This window comes from Synchiropus splendidus, chromosome 9 (assembly GCF_027744825.2).
Source record: "Synchiropus splendidus isolate RoL2022-P1 chromosome 9, RoL_Sspl_1.0, whole genome shotgun sequence".
NCBI classification, from domain to species: Eukaryota; Metazoa; Chordata; class Actinopteri; order Syngnathiformes; family Callionymidae; genus Synchiropus; species Synchiropus splendidus.
The window spans coordinates 15679756-15699434 of NC_071342.1; the positions used below are offsets into that span (position 1 = coordinate 15679756).

Consider the following 19679-nt stretch of genomic DNA (forward strand, 5'->3'; position numbering starts at 1 on the left):
ATCGAGCCGGAATTCAGCGCTGCCATTGGCTGTAAGACGGAGCCATGAACAACTTACAAAATGACATTTCTGCGAACGTTCAGAATCGAACGACTGGAACATTTTAAAGACTAAACCATTGAGTATTACGCAAACATAGTCTCTCACACGTCTTTCAATTCATTGCATGGACTCCTTCCGGGACAAGTCTTTACTATGCTCGCGCTGAAACCGTGATTCATTGTGGACACAATACTGTGACTACTTTGTTTTGTCCTGTTAGCAGGTTAGCAGTTTAGTCATGTTCGCCCTGGGGCTCAGGAGTTTCTGGAATTTTACTTGTTCTGCCTCGAACCCCACTTTAGCCTACTCTACCCCTTTAGTCACGACCTCTTCATATAGCATCTGTGGCACACAAGACACCCTCCCACCGTCAGCCAGAAACACCTTGTTTAATTGGCATTTGAAGTTGGAGAGGAAGAAAAACGAGAGAAAGAAAAAACCTCCATGAATTACGACCAATACGGTCCAGGAAAATGTCACTAATGATAAAATAATACAACAAATTAAAGCAAGGAATGAAGTACCGCTGATTGAAAGAGTTTGTTTTCAGATTTATTGTTTGAAAATAGGTAGCATAAGTAATAACAGCAGCTTTTTATCACAGCCCGTTTTATGCAGCTTGACTGATTCGTCAAAAATGTACGATTGCTTCATCCGAAAAAAGTCTCGCGCCCGTCTTCCCGTGGCTAAATGCAATCTTGGATTTGATGGAAATTGCCGGTGACAGGTAGCGAGGTGCCATTTTGTCCAGCGACGCGTGAAGTCCATCATTGTCTGTGCGGTTGAGTTTAGTTAACACGGCACTTAGCGACTGACGCGTCTTCAAAGCCGGTAAAACACTGTCATTGTCATGTCATTTATCTTTTGCTCGCCAGTTTTCATCCTGTTCCTTGATGTGACGTCTCGCTGAAGCGTTTCAACTCGAAGCTCGCGTGTTTTACCGGCCGTGATCGTCGAAGCCGTGGGTTCCCACAGGCCTCGCTGCCACGCGGCAGCCGCCGTCCTTTCCGCTGCGGCTATCTGGTAACAAGCTCCTTCCCTTTGAGCAGTTTTATGTGGTTGTAATTGACCTGACAATGGGCTTCATTACGCAGCCCCTTTCATGCTGTTTTGCCTGATAATTATTATTTAATGTGTTCAGATGGAGAGCATCATTAATTCATCCCTTCCTCCAATGTCAAAGAGATGAACAGTGAAGTTATCACTCTCCGGTGATTAATACGACGCTCTTTTGTTATTGAATCCTGTCGCAGCGATGAAACCTTCGGTGAGTGACTCACCAGCCGCCTCTTGTTAGCGCCGCCATTAGCGCGCGGCCCAGGCTCTAATTGCCATTTTCACTTTTCCCTCTATTTTCGGTGCAAGGTTCCAACCACTTATCTGCGCTTTTTCTTTTAATTAGAAATTCCGCCTGTAATGAAGAACACAATCGATCAGTGTCAGGAGGCGCGCGACGCCATTTGTAACCCACATGTTGACTGGGAAAATGAGCACTTATGATGACTGGCATCATTAGTGGCTCCATCCGCCCTTAAGGGCAGATGAAAACTCTTAATAACTCCGGCTGTAAATAACCCGCTTGTCATCGCCTTCCTTTTCTTTTGCATGTGTTGGGCCCCCCCCCCTCGACTTGAAGCGCGCGGCTCTTATCTGCACACACCAGAGACACTGGAACCCATGTTCCCTCCCGGCTCAACCTGGAATAAATGTCACCAAAATTAATTTCACCATTTCTTTTTCCATTAGACCCCCCCACCCCCGCCTCCCACCACGGTAATCTCTTGCTTCAGTCAAAATTTATGTGCCCCAGAATTCAATTTCCTTCTCATCCTCGTGAGTTGGAAGTACAACGCCTGATAGGCATTTATCTGGTCATAACTGTAATTCAGCCGTCAGTGAAAAATGTCATCCCCCTTTTTAAGTGTTTGATTAAAGTCATTTGAGGAGCTGAGAGATGCGAGTTTCATTTTTCACCTATCAGCATGGCTGACAATTGTTGCGGTGCAGTATGGGATTCATATAAGTTTAATGCGGTCAGGGTGTCCTCGGGTCTTGTTCACCAGTGACGGATCGATACACACTTTATCTAAAGATGCCAAGTACAAACCTCACGATTTACCAATCCACATGACGTGGCTTGTGGTGACCGAAGAAAACACGGTTTAAGGAGGTGAATTGAGTGTTCAATGCAGACTGTCTGGAGTCTCCTTTAGTGATCAGGTGAGTGATCATCTGGGAGAGACTCAACGTGGAGCTACTGCTTCATTACATTAAGCAACACATTTCTGTGTCCAATTGAATTACAAGGTTCACATTCTGCAGTGTTTCCTGGCACAATTGGCAGTGAGTCATGTTGAGGTAGAGTCAAGCAAGGGGGAGGTTTAGCCTGTGTCTCATTTCTCACCCTAACACTCGCACTTGGTTTTGAGCACCCTCCACTTCGAAGTCAAGTGATTGACGTCCCCAAGAATTGGGACAACGTGTCATTGGCTGCCATGCTGTGTTTTGTTTCCTGCATATCAAGTGTGGGAGACGTTTTGGAAATAGGCGCTGATAACCTCACTTGGTTTGGTGAACCAACGGAGAAGAAATGTTGCGGTGATCTGTTAGAGGTATGAGGATGCTAACGTTAGCCTGGATGCTAGTCGACCGTTGTTTGTTGAGAAGAAATAAAAACATACTGTTGTGCATACATGTTGTCGGACACAGTAGACCATTTGGGTCACTCACGTGTGACATGAGAGAAAGCAAACAAACAGAAGAGTAGTCCTTGTTTCTAAAATGTCCCTGTTGTCCGATCCAACATTGTTTTTAAATACAGTATTTAGGTATCCTGGAAATCTATTTACATTTCATGAACGTGCAAAAACAAGTGTTAGGGTGAGAAATGGGGCACAGGCTTCTTCCAGAAAAAAGTAATGTCATGTCACTTTGTATGTATAGAACCTTGTAAGAGCGTGAGCCATACTCACGGGGCACACTAGGTGGCGCCTGGCCACAGTGACACAGCAGAATCTTCATCAATATTAGATGCAAAAGCCCACTTAGAGTCGTCCATATGTGATGCCTCCGGAGTGAGAATGGGTTTCATTAGCACAGGAGGCCGTCACAGTGTTTTCTGGACACGTGTCAACAGAGGACACACTGAAGAGACAAGATGCCACGGTTGACCTGGCGACACCTCTGTATTCCCCTGAAGAGCTGAAAGACGTCACTAGGTAGAAGGAACCTGAGTTTCCCTCAAGAGCTCACAATGAATAAGTGATGGATTGAATGGGGGGATATTTTTTAGGAACATTTAGGAGCTTTTAAAAAAAGGGAGCTACTGTTTTGGTAATAAATCATCATGGAATTAACCATTTTCAATATGTGATTATGTCACCAGTCAGGCGTGCTAATATCCCAGCATGTCCCCTGACTTGGTTTCAGTTGCACCTCTTGAACCTGTGCCTCAGCCTCAGCAGCACATTTCGAGATTTTCTACCCTGTGATGGGTGAATCCTACAAGTCAGGGAGTCATTTCTCCATTCGCTCCCCATTCACGCAACAAAAAATCAGCACCCAACTAAAAGAAATATCATCCCTTCAAGTGCAGTGTAAAAAGTGATTATAAGCTGGTAAGTGGGGCTTGAGCTCTTCTTCAGCCCTCACTGATAGCGTGAAGGACAGATGCCCCCGGCTGTTATCGCCACTCTCCCAAGGTTATCCGAATATCACTGTAGTAGCTGCACTAATACAATTTTCTGCTGCTACATAGAGCAGTAACACGAGTGATAGGGACCCAAAGACGTTTTGTGAGCTATAAACTTCATTTCTCTATAACACTAGAATCTATATAAATATGAAGCATATGTTTTTTTTAATACAGTGGGTAAATTTAAATATAGATGGATGGAAAATCAGGTCAGATTTTAAAAAAATAAACTGTAAAATGTAAATTCCGGAATATAGAGGGCAATAGAATATTAGCCGCACCCACTTAATTTAGGGGGGGAAATAAAGGGGCAAATATAAGGTAAATAAAATGCCTGAGGCTCAATATTTTGGCAGCATGACATTCTTTCGTAAAAATCCATATATGAGCCTCGTTGTTGTATAAGCAGCAAGAAAAAAGTCTAACAGTCCTTCTATTGGGCTAGTCTCTGCTTTTCTTCCATAAAAAAATATAAATACAAAAAACACTCCAGAGTCATCGAAGCTGATAGATTCACCAAATCTTACATGATGGCGCAAGTGGATGAGACATTTTATTTGCTATTCAAGGTGTTTCGGTCCTATGAGGGCAGAATAAAAATAATAAAAAAGGGGATAAATTATGTTAAAAGCCATTTCAGTCCTGTTGAATGAAATAAGATCGTAATAAAGTGATGAAATCTGCAAAACATGTAAATGTGCTGCAAATAAAGTCGATTTAAATTGACTTGATTCATGGCTTTTAGGACTCAGTGGTGGCTGAGCTGAAATATTGATATTATTACAGACAACAGCGGACGTATTGAAACTGGAATCTATGTCCCATTTTTATGAGGGATTAAGGGAATAGCAGATACACTTTAACCAAAGTTTGACTTCCATTAACGGCAGAGGGAGGATTTAATGGCCGTCTCTTTACAAGCTGGGAATCCAAACAAGGCTTTTTATGTGACCTGAGGCAATGAATAATCCAAATGGCACTTAATGTTGAGCAATGCAGATACTCTGACAATAGTGTGTGTGGAAACATCGCAGCTTAGTGTCTCCCAATTGTGTATTGATGCCGCAGGAGCTGACAATAAATCAGTGGATTCGGCGGTGAGTGAGAAAACTGTTTAGACAACGACCCAATGGAGCTTACCGTAATTGACAGATGCGTTTGACTCTTTCCACAACAATCGCTGCACAGCTACCTGGGAATAAGTGAATGTGTGTTTTGGTTTAGTCAGATGCCACCAGTGAGGTTGGCCAGACATGACGTCGGGTCGGATGATAGTCAGCGTAAAATAAAATCGCTTGGTTTATTCAGTCCAGTACATTTGAATTGCCTAAGTTTTCTCACGAGGTAGGACATTTGTAAATCTACTATGGCCTGTACAAACTTTCTACCACTAACTTGAGATTAAACATGAACCATAAAGGCTAAGTTTTATTTGATCCAGGATGCTCGCAGCATCATCATAAAACCGTTGCCATCGTCTCAGTCAAGCCTCTTCCGGAATACTTAAAAACAAAGTCAGTATATCAGAGAGGGAAATATTTACCTTCCTGACAGCAGATGCGCAAGCTAACACTCTGAATGGCTCTGAAGTTGACAGCGCCATCTTTTCATTTTAACTTTTCGCCATGTACGTCCGCCGTCAGCCGAGGAACTGAAGGCGCTCAGCAAAGTCTCGCAGCTACATCAAACGGCGAGGTGGAAACAATAGTGTCAGTGACACTTCCCCAAAGTCGACACAAACAGAATTATTCAGAAAGTGCGAGAGCAGCGCCATCCCATAATGGAGCGATAATGACACTTGGTGGAAGCCGGCTTCCTCAAAGCTGGCACATCAGAGATCGGCAGTTAGGCCTGTCACGCAAGTTGAAGAGGTTACTGCTGCGTTTTAATCTTGGCGGCTCCGGGTGGAGGAAATGTGCGAGATACATCCACAGCAGGTAATAACAAGGAAAGGCTTGCTGCCAACAAAAAAAAGAGCCATCATCACTTTGGAAGTGGACAGTGGGCTGTAATATGAGGCCGGAATGATGGACCACAGGGCTGGTCGTCCTGCTCTGTCTCCCGTCATCCATCTCAATAGGACAGCGTAATGGATATTCATGCTGCTGACAGGAGCCTCTCCAGCGGGTAACAATACTGCATCATCAGAAAAAGAGGTTTCCTCCATACATATATATATATATATATATATATATATGTATATTACATGAAGTGCCAATGTGTATACATCACACCAAAGATGGTAACCACATTAATAGCAGCGTGATAACTTATTTTTATTTGTTATTTTAAATTAAATCCAAACATATTACATGAATATATGTCCAAGTTTAAATTGAATTACACGTATATCTGTGTATCGTCAGTCAAACTAGCAACTGAAACATTACTACTCAATCAAGTGCTGTGCATGTTTGCAAAATGTATTTTACAAATACTGCGCAATAATAAAACTAAGAGAGTACAATTTACAATTTACACTTTACTGACAGTTGCCTTCGCTTTTAAGCAAAGATGGCGGATGAGTTCCATGGAACAGTGAATGAGACCAGAACATCCTCAGGTATCTTGGTGTGAACTTTACTTTAAGTAAAGTTAAGTTTCTCCTTCATGAATTCAAGTTACATTTTCCAGTTGCCATGTGATAAAATTATTTTTGGTACTATTGACACCAATGTTCACTTGAACATCAAGTGATTTTGCTGCCTTCAGCAGGTGACTCAGACTCGGTTTCAGTTTCGGGCCAACAATGCTGAAGCTGTCTTCCTTTAAGTTACGAAAGGTTTCGCAGAAACCTGGACCCGAGTAGCGACTTGCAAGCACCTCCTATTTTAATTTAAGACCATGTATCACACACTTTTGTAATAACGCTACAAGTGAAGAGAATCATTTCAAACAAAGACACACTTTAAACCCCTCAACCACAATGTACAGAACATAAAATACAGCCCCAAACTTGGAGAATCTTGGGTAAACAGTGAGCTCAAGCTTTGTTTATACCAACTACAGAGTCATTGAATCTGGTGACAAGCAAAGGAGTCACTGCAAGGTAAAGATATCAATGTGCTTGTCATAGCACCTGCCTCGACTGTTTCGACTAACATAGAGCCATCAGTCAAACCAACAACCTTCCCCTTCATCATAAGTTTCAGCACAAGCAGCTCAGTCCTCCATTAGTCATGTATCTCATCCAGATGTCTGGCGGTGGAGGAGGAAGTAGCAGCAGGTGTAGCTCTCTGTGAGCCCAGCTGAGCTCTAAAAGCCAGTGCTTAGCACCCAGCGCTGCGTCATCTGGCCTCTCCCCCGTCTCCAGCAGCCTCCCGACAGCCCATTCCTCATCATTTACCCCTTTTTGGCAAAGCCCACGGCCCCTCTAATGGGCTGCGCTGAATGCTTCCAGATGTTTGTTTATTTGTTGTGCAGCAACTGTAAAACAGTTTACTCTAAGTTTGGCTGCCATCCCATGGCTCCGTGTTTTTGGGGGCGCGGAGGGAAGTTGCGGTGCAGATCGGCTCGACGTGTAATGAAAGAGAACCGCCAAGCAAATGTGATGTGCCCCATGGGTGTCGTCAGAAAGATCTTTTTTTCTCTCTCTCTCTCTCTTTTGTTTGTAGCTTTGAAGGCTGTTTTTCCTCTCGGGATTTTAATAACAGTTGTGCACCATTTAAGATACATACATACAAAGCAGTTGGAGCTGGGCCCAGAAACGCACGATTAAAGGGGCCCTAGTCTCATGCTGTTTACTGAGCGTGTGCAGCTACACACCTCTCATGTACTGTTACACACATTCACTGAAATATCTTGGCCCCAGCATCAATTCTAATATAGAAAAAGTAAAGTAAGTTCATAAATAATGACACTGTAATTCACAGCAGCTTGTGTGTGTGAGTGTAAGACTGACTGGATTTTACTCACTGAAAACTCACTCTATATAACAGCATTATTTCTAAGTATTAACCATCAATAAACAAGAAATTAGTTAATAGTTATTATTTGTTCCCTAGTCTTAAAACAAGTACTAGTACTATTGAAAGTATTAGTATGAACACAAGTAGGAAAAATGTCAAGGCGCTTACTAAAGAAGGACAGTTAGAAGAGCAGTTACAAGAAGTGTGAAAACTGCAGCAGTGGTGGACTCAAGCACTGCAGCACTACAGTAGTAGAGATACTATCTGAGAGTGTTAAAGCATTGCTGTGTGAACCCTTGCACAAGTAGTGTAGTAGTAGTAGTAGTTGTTGTAGTGACACTAGAAAGATAAGCAGAAGTTATATGATGACAAATGTTGTCAATAGTGGCAGTAGACCACATCCATCACACTTGAGTCCAATTGACACGTAATATTCAAATATTTTTTTAGGTTGCAAGTCTTCTAGCACAGTACTGAGAAAAGATCCGACTTGTTTAATGGCACAAAAAAACTACTTGTGACAGAGCAAACATCCTGTGGATTCCAACACAGCACATTTCCATAGGCTGGGACTCCAATTTGAGCTGTTGGACGCAGAACAGAGCTGACAATCGGACCAGCAGTGAGACTCAGAGCCAAGGTGACAGCGGTGGAAGAACCGCAGGCCCCTCTGTCAGACTATATAGTCCACTCCTCTCTCTGTCACGCCTTCAACTGCAGAGACATGCAGCGTCTCCCACTAGCCACTGTCACAAATATTCGTTTGAACTGTATTCATTTCACAGAATTGTCTCCATACATGAAATATTGTTCTATCTTTCCACCCACTTGTTTATCAGTCTTATGTAAATGTGACTTAAGGAGGGGATGAAACCAAAGGATGTGGTAAATGTGAAGATTTATGGACTTCCAGACCATCTAGCTTCTATAGCTGAAGCGCCAACTCAAGCCAGAGGCCTCTGATTTCACCGGAACTCTGCTCATTCCTCCCACACACCTCCTCACTTCTCCTCGGGCTCCACCTGAGCAGAAGTGATTTTGCAGTTGAATCTATAGTCGCTGACTCTTCCCAGCTAGGTGGGGACTTGCCAACTGTCGCCCACCTCGGGGAGCTTCAAGGCCCCCCTAATTACCTGTGGCACCAGACTCCTGGGGGGCTTCCACACAGGTGACACGGTGGACTGGAGGGGAGGGCATTGAGAGAAGGGAAGGGATAATCTGTGTTGAGCCGACGTGAGACGTCAGGGCTCCTGATCCTCCGCTGCTGTCGTCCAAATGAAGTCGCAAAAGAGAACTTGTCAAGGTCCATGTCGTACACACTTACAAAGGGCTATAAAAGGAATCCCACTGACCTAAAACTATCTACCTCCACTGCGGTTAATCGATAGCTAAACTCTGGAAACATTCTGCAGAATATTCTTCAATACTTTGAAGAGAAGTGCTTCAGTTGAAGGGCAGAGATGAGGGCGTCCTTATCTAAGAGTGCAGCGCTACACTGTAAAAGTAACAAATGGAGACTGTCGCAGCCGCTCAAATATGAGATGGAGGGGGAAAATATTTCATGTGTCAGGTGCCTGACAAAGCCTGTGGCCCTTCTGTCCGCTGACAACAGAACACATGCAGACCTTAGAAACTCATCCAGTCGCAGTTGATACTGTAGAATCAAATGGACTAGGTGAAGGTTACACTGCTCAGAAGAAAGAGCAGCTAACCAAGCATATGGCCTTCGCAGGGGTTCATCTACAACATGACCGAGTAATATTCTTCCCAGAACGTTTTGATGCTCATGCACAATTAGATCAACTGCCAACAGCGGGTCAATACCGGGTCAGATCAATGTCTGCCAATAGATCAAGGATCCTTCATCCTGAACATGAGCGCGACGCTCCCACGCATACATTCACTTCAGACTTGATTACTCTGACTTATTCCCACTATCCGCACGCTACACAGATGACGGGAGATCAATAAGAATAGATAACATAACTTCGTGTTGAACACAAGTTCAATAGATTCCCACTCGCCGCAGCCAGCAGGGTTCTGACTTCTATTTCCATAATCCACGAGTCCAGGTTTTGTTTTAATGCATGAGAATACGTTGGAGGAGATTCCTCTTTATTTTGACAAGCTACAGCCGAAGCTGCTTCCATGAAAAGGTTACGGACCCTGAAGGCCTTTGTTGCGGCTCTTACCTTTGTGGTTCTTTGCATCTCTTGAACCTCGGGGTAGAGGAGTGTAGGGTAGAGGGTGGCTCTCCGATTGGCTCTCATTAGACGGCTGAGAGAAAGAAGGAGAGTTAGCGTAAGGAATAAATAGAGAGGAGGTCATCTCATGGAAAAAAAAAAAGGAAGGGTTCAAGGATTGTTAACAACAGTGGAGTTACATAAAGGAATTCCGTAGAGCTCTGTAGCTACAGAATATCCGCGGTGAATGTGCTCACAATATGAATTAAATGGTCAACTATCAAACCAGAAATTGGAATACATAGATAATGTTTACATAACCAGTGTAATATCATGTGTGTCAAATGCAAGGACCGTGGGCCAAATCTGGTTCGCCAGATCTTAGATTGAGGGTTTGAACACATAAAAGTAGAAATCAAACTCAGAACTAGTCAAAAGTGTGTCATAAAATCGATGGCCAAAGCATGTTGACGATATCAATAGGGAAGGAAGGGAATTTTGTGTTGCCAATACAAATATTAATGCATTTTTTTTACATAGCAAGTGTTATACCATGAGTGTCAAATGCAAGGACCGTGGGCCAAATCTGGCTCGCCAAATCTTATTAGGCCTGTGAGAGATTAGAATACATATAGTCGAAATCAAACTCAAAACTTGTCAAAAGTGTGTCATAAAATCATTGGCCAAAGCATGTTGACAAAATGGCCGACAGATATGAGCAAATTATTCTGTAAAAATCCTAAAAAAACTGATGCAGGTAAAAGAGAATTCAATGAATATTTGTACTTCCTTTATCATTAGATTATTCTGTCATTTGCTGTAAATAATATGATTTCATAAAATGAAAACTTTATCTGACCGGGGCCATTGTTTATCTTTGCACGCCCAGTTACAAGGCACCATCGTTGGAAGACACAACGCCAAAATGGAATTCAGAACCAGTTGAGAGAAAACATGCCTTTCATATTTCAGTATCTTGACGGGCCTAACTGCGTAGCCTGACATGAAATCACGGCCACTTCCAACACACTAGTGACTGACTTAAGTTTAGACGAACAAAAGAATGTTCTGTAGCCAACAAAAAGATGTCGACTTTCTATGAAGATTTTATCAAAAGCTAACGTAATGCTGTGTCAGCAAACCAAGTGTGTGACCCAAACAGGTCAAGAGTTCCTTGTGCTGTTATTCTTCGCTGCACTTTCAAGGTCCCAAACATCCCTGTTCCTTCACCGCTCCTTTTAGCCGAGACGCTGGTACTTTATCACGACACGGCGATATCTGATGCCTTTGTAGAAATACTTTCCTCTCCTGCAGGAAGGAATTTGCCGGCCTTTTAATCATCGCCGCAGAGTCGCCACACAAATACGTATTAGGAAATCACTGCTGCTGCGTCTTCCCCACTTTTTCTGTTGTTCCTAAACATGCCCGTGCATAACCTTGAGAAATGGATCCTGCGGCACAGTTAAATGGATACATATTTACTTGAGGAGAAAGATTTGCAGAAGACTACAGATCACATTATATCCTGGCAGATAAGATCTGGACAAGGTTTTCGGTTCAGGAGAGTGCCTCATATTGGCGCTAACAGGTCAAACACTTCTCCAGGCTCAGTGACCCATTATCCACTTTCACCAGTTCTTGCTTTAGAGCCAGCTATACAGTAGCTATACTCATCTCTGTCTTATTCCAGCTGCATACTGGGTCATACATGGCACAACAGCACCTTGCAGAGCTAGGTGAGGAGTCGGATTCAGAGCCACATCCAGGGAAGATACTGGGAGCAGCCAATGCTACAGTAGACCTTGACATATAGTCTACAGCCCTGACTCCACCACCATCCAAACCATAGCAACCGTGGCTCTTAGTGAAGTCTTAGTTTCTATGATCAAAAACAGTAGCTCCACCACTAGTGCCGTGCGGTGCAGACAGACCTTGCTTAGATTCACTCTGGAGGCACTTACTTCACTCACCTTTATCCCATTTGTTGGACATGAAAATAACATTTTAAAATTTAAGATAAAAAATTGTGAATTTCCAGTTTTGCTTTTAATCCACCCAAAACATATTGTAGGCATAAAACTTTTGTTTTGAGGTAAAAAATACTAAAATAAAAAAGATCATGTACAGTTTCCAAAAATAAACTTTCTTTGTTAAGCCACCATCCAACTGTCATGATGTCTTTTTATTTTCTTCACCCCATAATACATCAGCTTCAAACCCCTGTAACTACGTCTTGATACAGCCGCTGACATTCTAATCTATGATCCTGATGGTTATTTCTCAAGTAAAACAATACGAAGCGAGCGTGTGAGAGAAACCCCTTCGTCACCAACACAGAGCCATCATATACTTCATCCCTCCTCACGCTCTTCTGTACATTTAAGCACCAAGCCCGCCTCACTTCCTTTTACTTGCTTGACCGATCACACACCCAGGCCTCCTCTGGCCCACTTGGCTCCACATAGCTCCTCCTAATCCCGCTGCTTACCCACAATTAATCTTCTTTGTTGCTGCATTATTAGCAGCACCACCCACAGTCCAAGGAAGATGTTGAAGGAGAGGAACTGCCGGGGTCATACGGAGTCTGAATCGAGGTTTGGTCCACCACTGGACGCTGCTTTGAATCCTAAAGTCGCTCACCGGCTACCTCAATTCATCCCCTTCAGCGTTTTACCACCCATTCACTTCATGCCTGCTGAGTTAGTGCAGGTGCCGCTGACGTGCGCTCCACTGCGTCTGTTTACATTTCCCTTTCCCCATACGCAGTATTGAAGTGTTTAGAACCTTATAATTTGAGCTGTAAAATAATGCAATGTATTTGTGGCTGAATACCAAAGTTATACACAAAAAATTGCTTTTGTTTGGTGTTACTCTCAAAACTACATGTTGAAATACAGTTCTTTCCGCTCTTATTGTGTGACTTACAGAGTCATATGTCTATCGTGTATGAAATTGCGACTCTGAAGAGTTGGCGGGTGAAAGCCAATCTAAAGCAAATTCTCTTGAGCACAGAAAAGTAACACAAATACTCTTCCCAAACCAGGCATGGCTTGCTTCTTTCTCCACCTTCCTCTGGCTGTTCCACCTCCGGACAGGGGGAGGTGCTGCTGTGTTGTCTATTCAAGACGCTCTCCAGCCCTCCTTCATTCCTCTCTCCCTCACAGTCCCCTGTCCAGATGAGTCTGCTCATCACGCTGAGCATTGTTTTAATTTGCCCGGCCCGGGGCATATGCTGAGTGTTCACATCATTATTGTCTCAGTGCAGTGTGAGTTATCACAGCAGCTTATTATAATGTGGCACACATTTACAGGCTCCCCAGTCTCGGATAATAAAAGGCCGGACAGAGGGGAGAAGAAAGAGAAGAGGGTGCGATGGTGAGTGTGTGTGGAAGGGAAGTGAGTTGCAGCAGAGGGGAGGATCTCTGTTGGGCAGCATTATGAAAGATGATCCCGACAGAGGACGATGCATCACATCACCGCTGTCTGTCTTCAACCGTCGTGTTATGGTGGAGGGATAAATGCAGATGAAGCCAGCGGCGATCTCAGTTATTACAGCCAACCATCAGAAGACAGGGACAGTTGGAAAGTAGAGGTTTGCACAGAGGAGCTTCCGAAAATACTTTCAGAACTTTGAAAGCGTCACCATGGATTTAAAGTTTTTATATTGAGTACAATACTATGGAAACGTCAAGAGCTTAGAAAAGGGTTCAAGCTCAAGTCAAATATTGCTTTTTGTCATTTGATTCCCCAACAATGCTAAACAACGGGACTACATTTTCGCAATTCCACCTCAGAATGAACTTTCAACCACAACTTTCTTTTAAAAATTGGAATGGCAGAAAAGTCATTCAGATGATTCACTTCGGCTTGGAGGAACTGTAAAGGTGGGTGGCTCTCACAGTCCAACTTTAAACCTGCTCAATGGCGGCGCTGGTGTACAGCCACGGCACAGACGGTCAGGCAAAAAAGCTTTAATATGAGGTTTGTCTTAAAATAGGGCTGGGTTCATCAAGATTAGTCTTAAAAGAATAACTTTCAAATCAAGGTATGATAATGTAGGAATTCAAAATGACCTAAACAAAAGCTACTTCAGTGGCGGGGAGATGCACTACCCTACCACAGGCAGTGAACGCAACACAATCCACAATAAACAAACATTTTTCAAACGTATAAACACCTGCCCACTGACACTGCTACGGTTCCGGGTTTTGGGATCAAGCTGGGTCTTATTATTTCATGGATATATGAACGTTTTGGAGGTTTTGTCATTCCCTTGTGTGGCATCTGCAACTGCCGCAACTAATAACAAGTCAACTGAAGTTGACATTAGCCTTTCAATTTAATCTGCAGGCAGCACATCACATAAAAAAGGTGGTTGTTGTGGTACATATAAGCCATTGGGTGGCATCGCAGGAGTAGTGCATAGCGACATTAGGGAACGTAGAAATCAACACCAAAACAATGATGACTTACAATCGACACCTCCCACACATCCAATCCCCAACATCTTCGTCTTGAACGTCACACAACACAGTGGGCGGCTAACCATTTGACTCCATTGTCAACCTTATACGCCAACATTGGCCCTAAAAATCCACGTCACGCAAGTCGATATATATATGATGCCTTAGGAGTGAGTTGCCAGTTGAGGGATCCTCTTCTTACAACCTCATGGTTGAATCAAGGAAGTTGTTTAATTGAGTTGATTGTAAGCAGTGCTTTTATAAATCGATGTGTAATGAGCTCCTTGGAGGAGGTAGGCGTTCTTCTAGTTGCTGGTTACGAAGGCCCAGCCTACTGGTTTGGTGGTAGAATAGCCATGTCAGCAGTAGGACGGAACGTGGCACCCTGAACTGGCTGCCAGTCCGGCACAAGTACAGGCTGGAAAACACTTCATTCTGAGTCACCAAAAATGTAGCCAAGCAAGCTAGTTCTGGTCGATTGGTACTGGTGTTGAAGGTTGTGGATTTGTGTTGCGCCTTCGACACGGTTGGTCGGAAACACCTCATTGTAAGTCACTTTGAGTCAAGCTTAATGAACCTGTGTGTGTTGGCCTGTGACTGGCGCTGTTAAACTTTACCGCTTTGTTTTCAAAGAGATGAGCGATAGCGCCCAAAAATGCACATGGAAAAAGTTTTTTTTTTTTTTTTTCGGCCGTGCCTCCGAGGCCTCAACCCCAGCAGCTCATCCCGACAAAGCCAGTTCCTGCCTCGCCTCACCTCCCTCCTTAAGACTGACCAGCAATACAATCTAATTACAGCCGCGCTACAGAGGGAGACCAGTGTAAACACCAGCCCTTTTTATCTCCTTATACATCTGGACAAGTAGACAAAGTGCTAAAAGGAAATAAATGTGGCCTGACAGCCACATCAAAGAGTTCAGCCAGAGGCTTACTGCTACTTAGGGCACAGGAATGTTGTTGCTAAGCATCAGCTCGCAACCTATCAGGGTGCAAAGAGGACCCTGTCCTGCCTCCGAGAGCGAAAAAGGGGAAAAGAGAGAAATGAAGAGGAAGGGGGGCACGGGGGCGGAGGGGGAGGGGGGGCTGACATTGAGGAGAGGCTAGGGACTCAAGGAGATTTTTGTAGCTTAAAGCAATTGTTGGAAGAAACAAGCCTTCTGTTTTGTTTTCTCTTGACACCATTTCAGCTTTTTGTACTTGCAAAAGACATGTAGAAAAATGTCTTTTGATATGTTTTCTCTCTGGGTCTATATCAAAATAGTTCTTTTGTCTCTGCGCATGGAACTTTTTTTTTTTCCCTCCCTCTCCGTCTCTTCGCGTCGTGTCTCTGCAAACTGGTGCCGCTTTCTGATCATGTTAGAGATCAGAGGGGACGCAACTTGTGCACTTATTCGAGTCAACATTTAATGCTCGGCATGACACGTTTATTTGTTTGCTTGATTGAATTTTTTATGATTCATGTCTCATTCTTCTGAAGTTCGCGGTTACACACAAAGAAACACAAACACTTTAAGAAATAAACTGAGAACAATAAATAGCTCGCAGTGGGTTACATGAAAGCGACCCACAGCAAAGAAAGTACCTTTTATTTGCAGAGACCCTCTTTAATATTAAAATACACACCCTGATATTTGGTATAAAAATGCATTATCGATATCAATTTAGGATTATCTACTAAGCATGATTCAAACTCAGATGACGGAGTCAATATTGTCGTTGAGAAAGCTCATATTAAACATGAACTATTTGGAATTCTGGAAAGTAGTAATCAGGTTAAGACCAAACCAGTTTCCCACTCAACTTAGTCTAACAATGATAAAAATAGTTTTCACGCCAGAGACACCAAGCCTATGGAGTAATAACAATGGCAGATTGTTGCTACTCTTTAGGAGTTTGCCTAGCGCCCTGTTTGCACATAAACAAATCTTTTCTTGTCCAATCTTTTTTTCAAAAAAGCACTTTCAGGAGTCATTTCAGGGAATGCGGTGTAGTTCACATGCCAGGTCAGAATGTGGTGATGTGAAAAGAGGGAGAGGAAGGAGTGGCACACGCTCTTATAACCTTGCACAGTGTAAACAAACCAAGGAAGGCGAATATTCTGCGGTAATATCTTCACTAATGTGCTGTCCACCTTGTGTATGGACAAGGTAAGTAAGGTGGCACAATGATCGTGCTTTCAAAAAATGTGGTTGGTTGTACAGAAGTGAAACAAAATCTATCAACTCTGGGACTCAAAAATGAATGGCTGTTTCAGGGACAAAAAACATATGTACAGTGGTACATGAGTGGTACAGTTTTCGAACGTCATGGAATTTGAACAAATTGGAGTTCGAACAAAAATTTCAAGATTTTTTCTTCGGATTTGGAACTAAAATCATGAACTCGAACGCCCCCGAAAAAAGCTGGAAAAAACATAACGTGCGCGGACCGATCAGCTGAGCCACGACACGCTTTGTTATTGTGTATAACGCAGCCTCTGTATGCAGACGTGTCCCGTTAGCTACATTTACTGACTGTTTTTTCTCCATATTGAGGTGTAAAATCTTTCCTGTCTCCGCACTGGACTCACTCTCCACACCTCCGAGGCTGGAGCGCTCACTCCAGGGTTTGATGTCCTGTTGTGGGCTGGAGCTGGGACAGGGATGAGGCGAGTCTGGGACAGAGCGTGACTTGGTTTATGACTTTGTCACAGCCAAACTGCACAGAAGCGCACATTCAGAGCTGGACACGCACCGGGCACCTCTTCACTTCTGGAGAGACGTCACTCACTCGGCAACCCCTCCCACATGCAGCGGCCACACACATAGAGGAACAGCGCACCTGCAGCAGACACTCTACATTCACTCCTACAAAAGACTATTTTAAGGCTTGGAACATATTTCTTTTTCCATTCATTGTAATGGGAAAAATTGATTCAGATTTCGAACAAATCGCGTCTCAAACGGCCGTCTGGAACGGATTGTGGTCAAGAACCGAGGTACCACTGTATTGTGTGCCTATCCAACGCAGAACCTGATATTGCCAGCTGAAGACCGAAGCAACAGAGACTAACCATGTAACTTAGACAGCGGCAACACAAAGACTTTCATGTGACACCAGTTACTTGGCTGAAAAACACTTTGCTTTAGAGTTGTTTTTTCCTCTTGGTTCCAGCGATGCAAAAGTTTGAGCTACTAGTAACAGATAAACGGCTGCTGTGCTCCAGATCAAAACATATAGCTCTATTATTGCTGCAGTTTCTGTTAGCGCAGATGGAAAAACACTTTTTATTCCTAGCGCTGTTGTATTCAACAGCAGCTCCGTGACCTCAGCTGACGCTAGTCCTATCTATGAATTACTATCCGCATTATTTTAGTGTAGCAACTTAAGCATAGGTCGGACAGGTGAAACAACCCGCCTGCTTTTGAGCATTCCTCCTTCTAATTCTCATAGTTTGAACTTGAACTTCTTGTCCTAAGTTTAGTTTCGACAAACGCTATGATGGTAGTCATGAGGCATTGCCTTAAAGACAAAACTTTTAGTCTTATAAAAGAGATTACAGCATGTAAAAAAAAAAACAATAAGATGAACTTTATTGTTCAAACTAACCACAGACGCTAAATGGATTACCGTTTGTGGACTAAACACGCCTCATATATATGTATATACACGTCCATTAGCCACAAATCGGTGCTTTTGCAAATACAAAACCTAATATTGCAGTGTACTAATCCACAAAGTATTACATTTGGATGTTAAAAACTTCCCCTTAAATTCATATTTGCCTTTAAAATCACAACTGCTACGGCAAAATGTTTCATCACCATTTCCTATGTGTGTAAATTCAATTGTGAGCTTGATAAGTTTGGCTTGGGGGGACGAGAGAGGAAATGTAATGTGTTTTAAATTGCTGTTGTGCAGAGGAGAAGTATTCATTGTGTTTTCTTAGGTAATGGCTGAGGGAAGAACATTTGATGTAATGGCGCCGGCACTGGTGGGTAGTAAAGCCGGGCCCAGCAGGGAGACTGCCGAGCGTGTGTTTAATGATTTACCGGTTCTACTCCGATGAACTGGCTCTGAGTAGATGTATCATATGATCAATGATCACAAGAGCAACTGTTTTGATGTTTCGCTCAGGGCACCGAGGCACATGGAGCGAAACTAGCAACAGAGAACGTCAACGGTTTGTGTACGGCTAAGCGTCAGGCGGCCAAAGGTTGAGTGCTGCTGGACGTTAATCATCCGTGGCGATGACTCAGAGATGGTAATGAGGCTGTGTTTCTTTTTTGGGCTGAAATTTAGAAAGTCATTCGACCTTTCTGCCGAGCGTCTCGCTGAATAAGTGCAGGTGACTTAAGAGGAAATGTAAGCCCACGTTACAGCGGCGCAGAACAATTAGCTCGCGGCTATTTCCTGTCTTTCTTTAAGTTTGACCTTTCCATTCGGACTAAGTCGGAAAAGAACCCAACAAATATTTACTCAGATATACTTAAACAAATATAAAACAAAACATATTTTTACATTCAAACTCAGTTCTTTAGCGATGCAATAGTTTCTATACATCATACTTTTTATTTGAATCATGAATTTGTTCGCTGAGAAGCTGCGACATCTTGAGAAACAATGAATAAAACAACATATAGAACTTGTGTGCTATACACATAGTACCTTCCAAATTTAAATAGCCAGACAACTTAAGGTAATTCTGTTAAATAGCCACAAGCATACCTCAGCCCGTTTGAACCTGCAACCTTCTCTGTAAGCCCATTAACGTTGACTACATCTATTTGTCGCTCGTGAATACCAAAAATGTTGGTTGTATTTAGATTTTTGAGCCAAATATTATAGCTGTAGAATTGAATTTAATGGATTATAGTAAATACTAACATACTCGGGAGTGGTAGTGTGTTAGTAGTAGTAGAAGTAGTACTGGAGGAAGTGATTAAATAAAAGAAGTGTTTACAAACAGTCTTCCAAATGTGCAGCATGTGTCTCCGAACTGAAATCCAAAATGGTGTCAAATGAACCAAGTTGTGTGTAAACACAGAGAGTGTACCTTGTACACAACTCTAAAAACACACAAGAAGCATATTTTATACATTGCTTTAGATGAGATAAATAGTTTGACAGAAATAACAGAAGGAAAAGATTGAGATGCGAATGTCAGAGAGATCAAGAAAACATCACTGAATAGTGCAGTGAGTCATTATAGCCATACGGGGCGCTGTTTTGACTGAGAGAAAACCTCTCATTTAATGTGTAAAACAAACCAGAGACAAAGCCAATTCAGTCAACAGAATCCACAGGCTTTTATGAGGTAGCTTGCACAGTCCGATAATGAAAGGATAAATAGATAAATTTAAAAGTAAATGTGCCTTATTCAGGAGCTAAACAACAGATGAATCTACACT

The 19679-nt window shown here is 43.0% G+C and overlaps 1 protein-coding gene across 1 annotated transcript in view; it reads right to left on the reverse strand.

Moving 5' to 3' along the window:
• The window catches only part of lrmda (leucine rich melanocyte differentiation associated), a 241689-nt gene that overhangs the window by 12643 nt on the left and 209367 nt on the right, over positions 1–19679 (reverse strand). The window contains exon 6 of the mRNA XM_053876068.1: positions 9837–9921. Within this exon, the coding sequence (XP_053732043.1) occupies positions 9837–9921 (85 nt within the window). The remainder of the gene's footprint in view (positions 1–9836; positions 9922–19679) is intronic.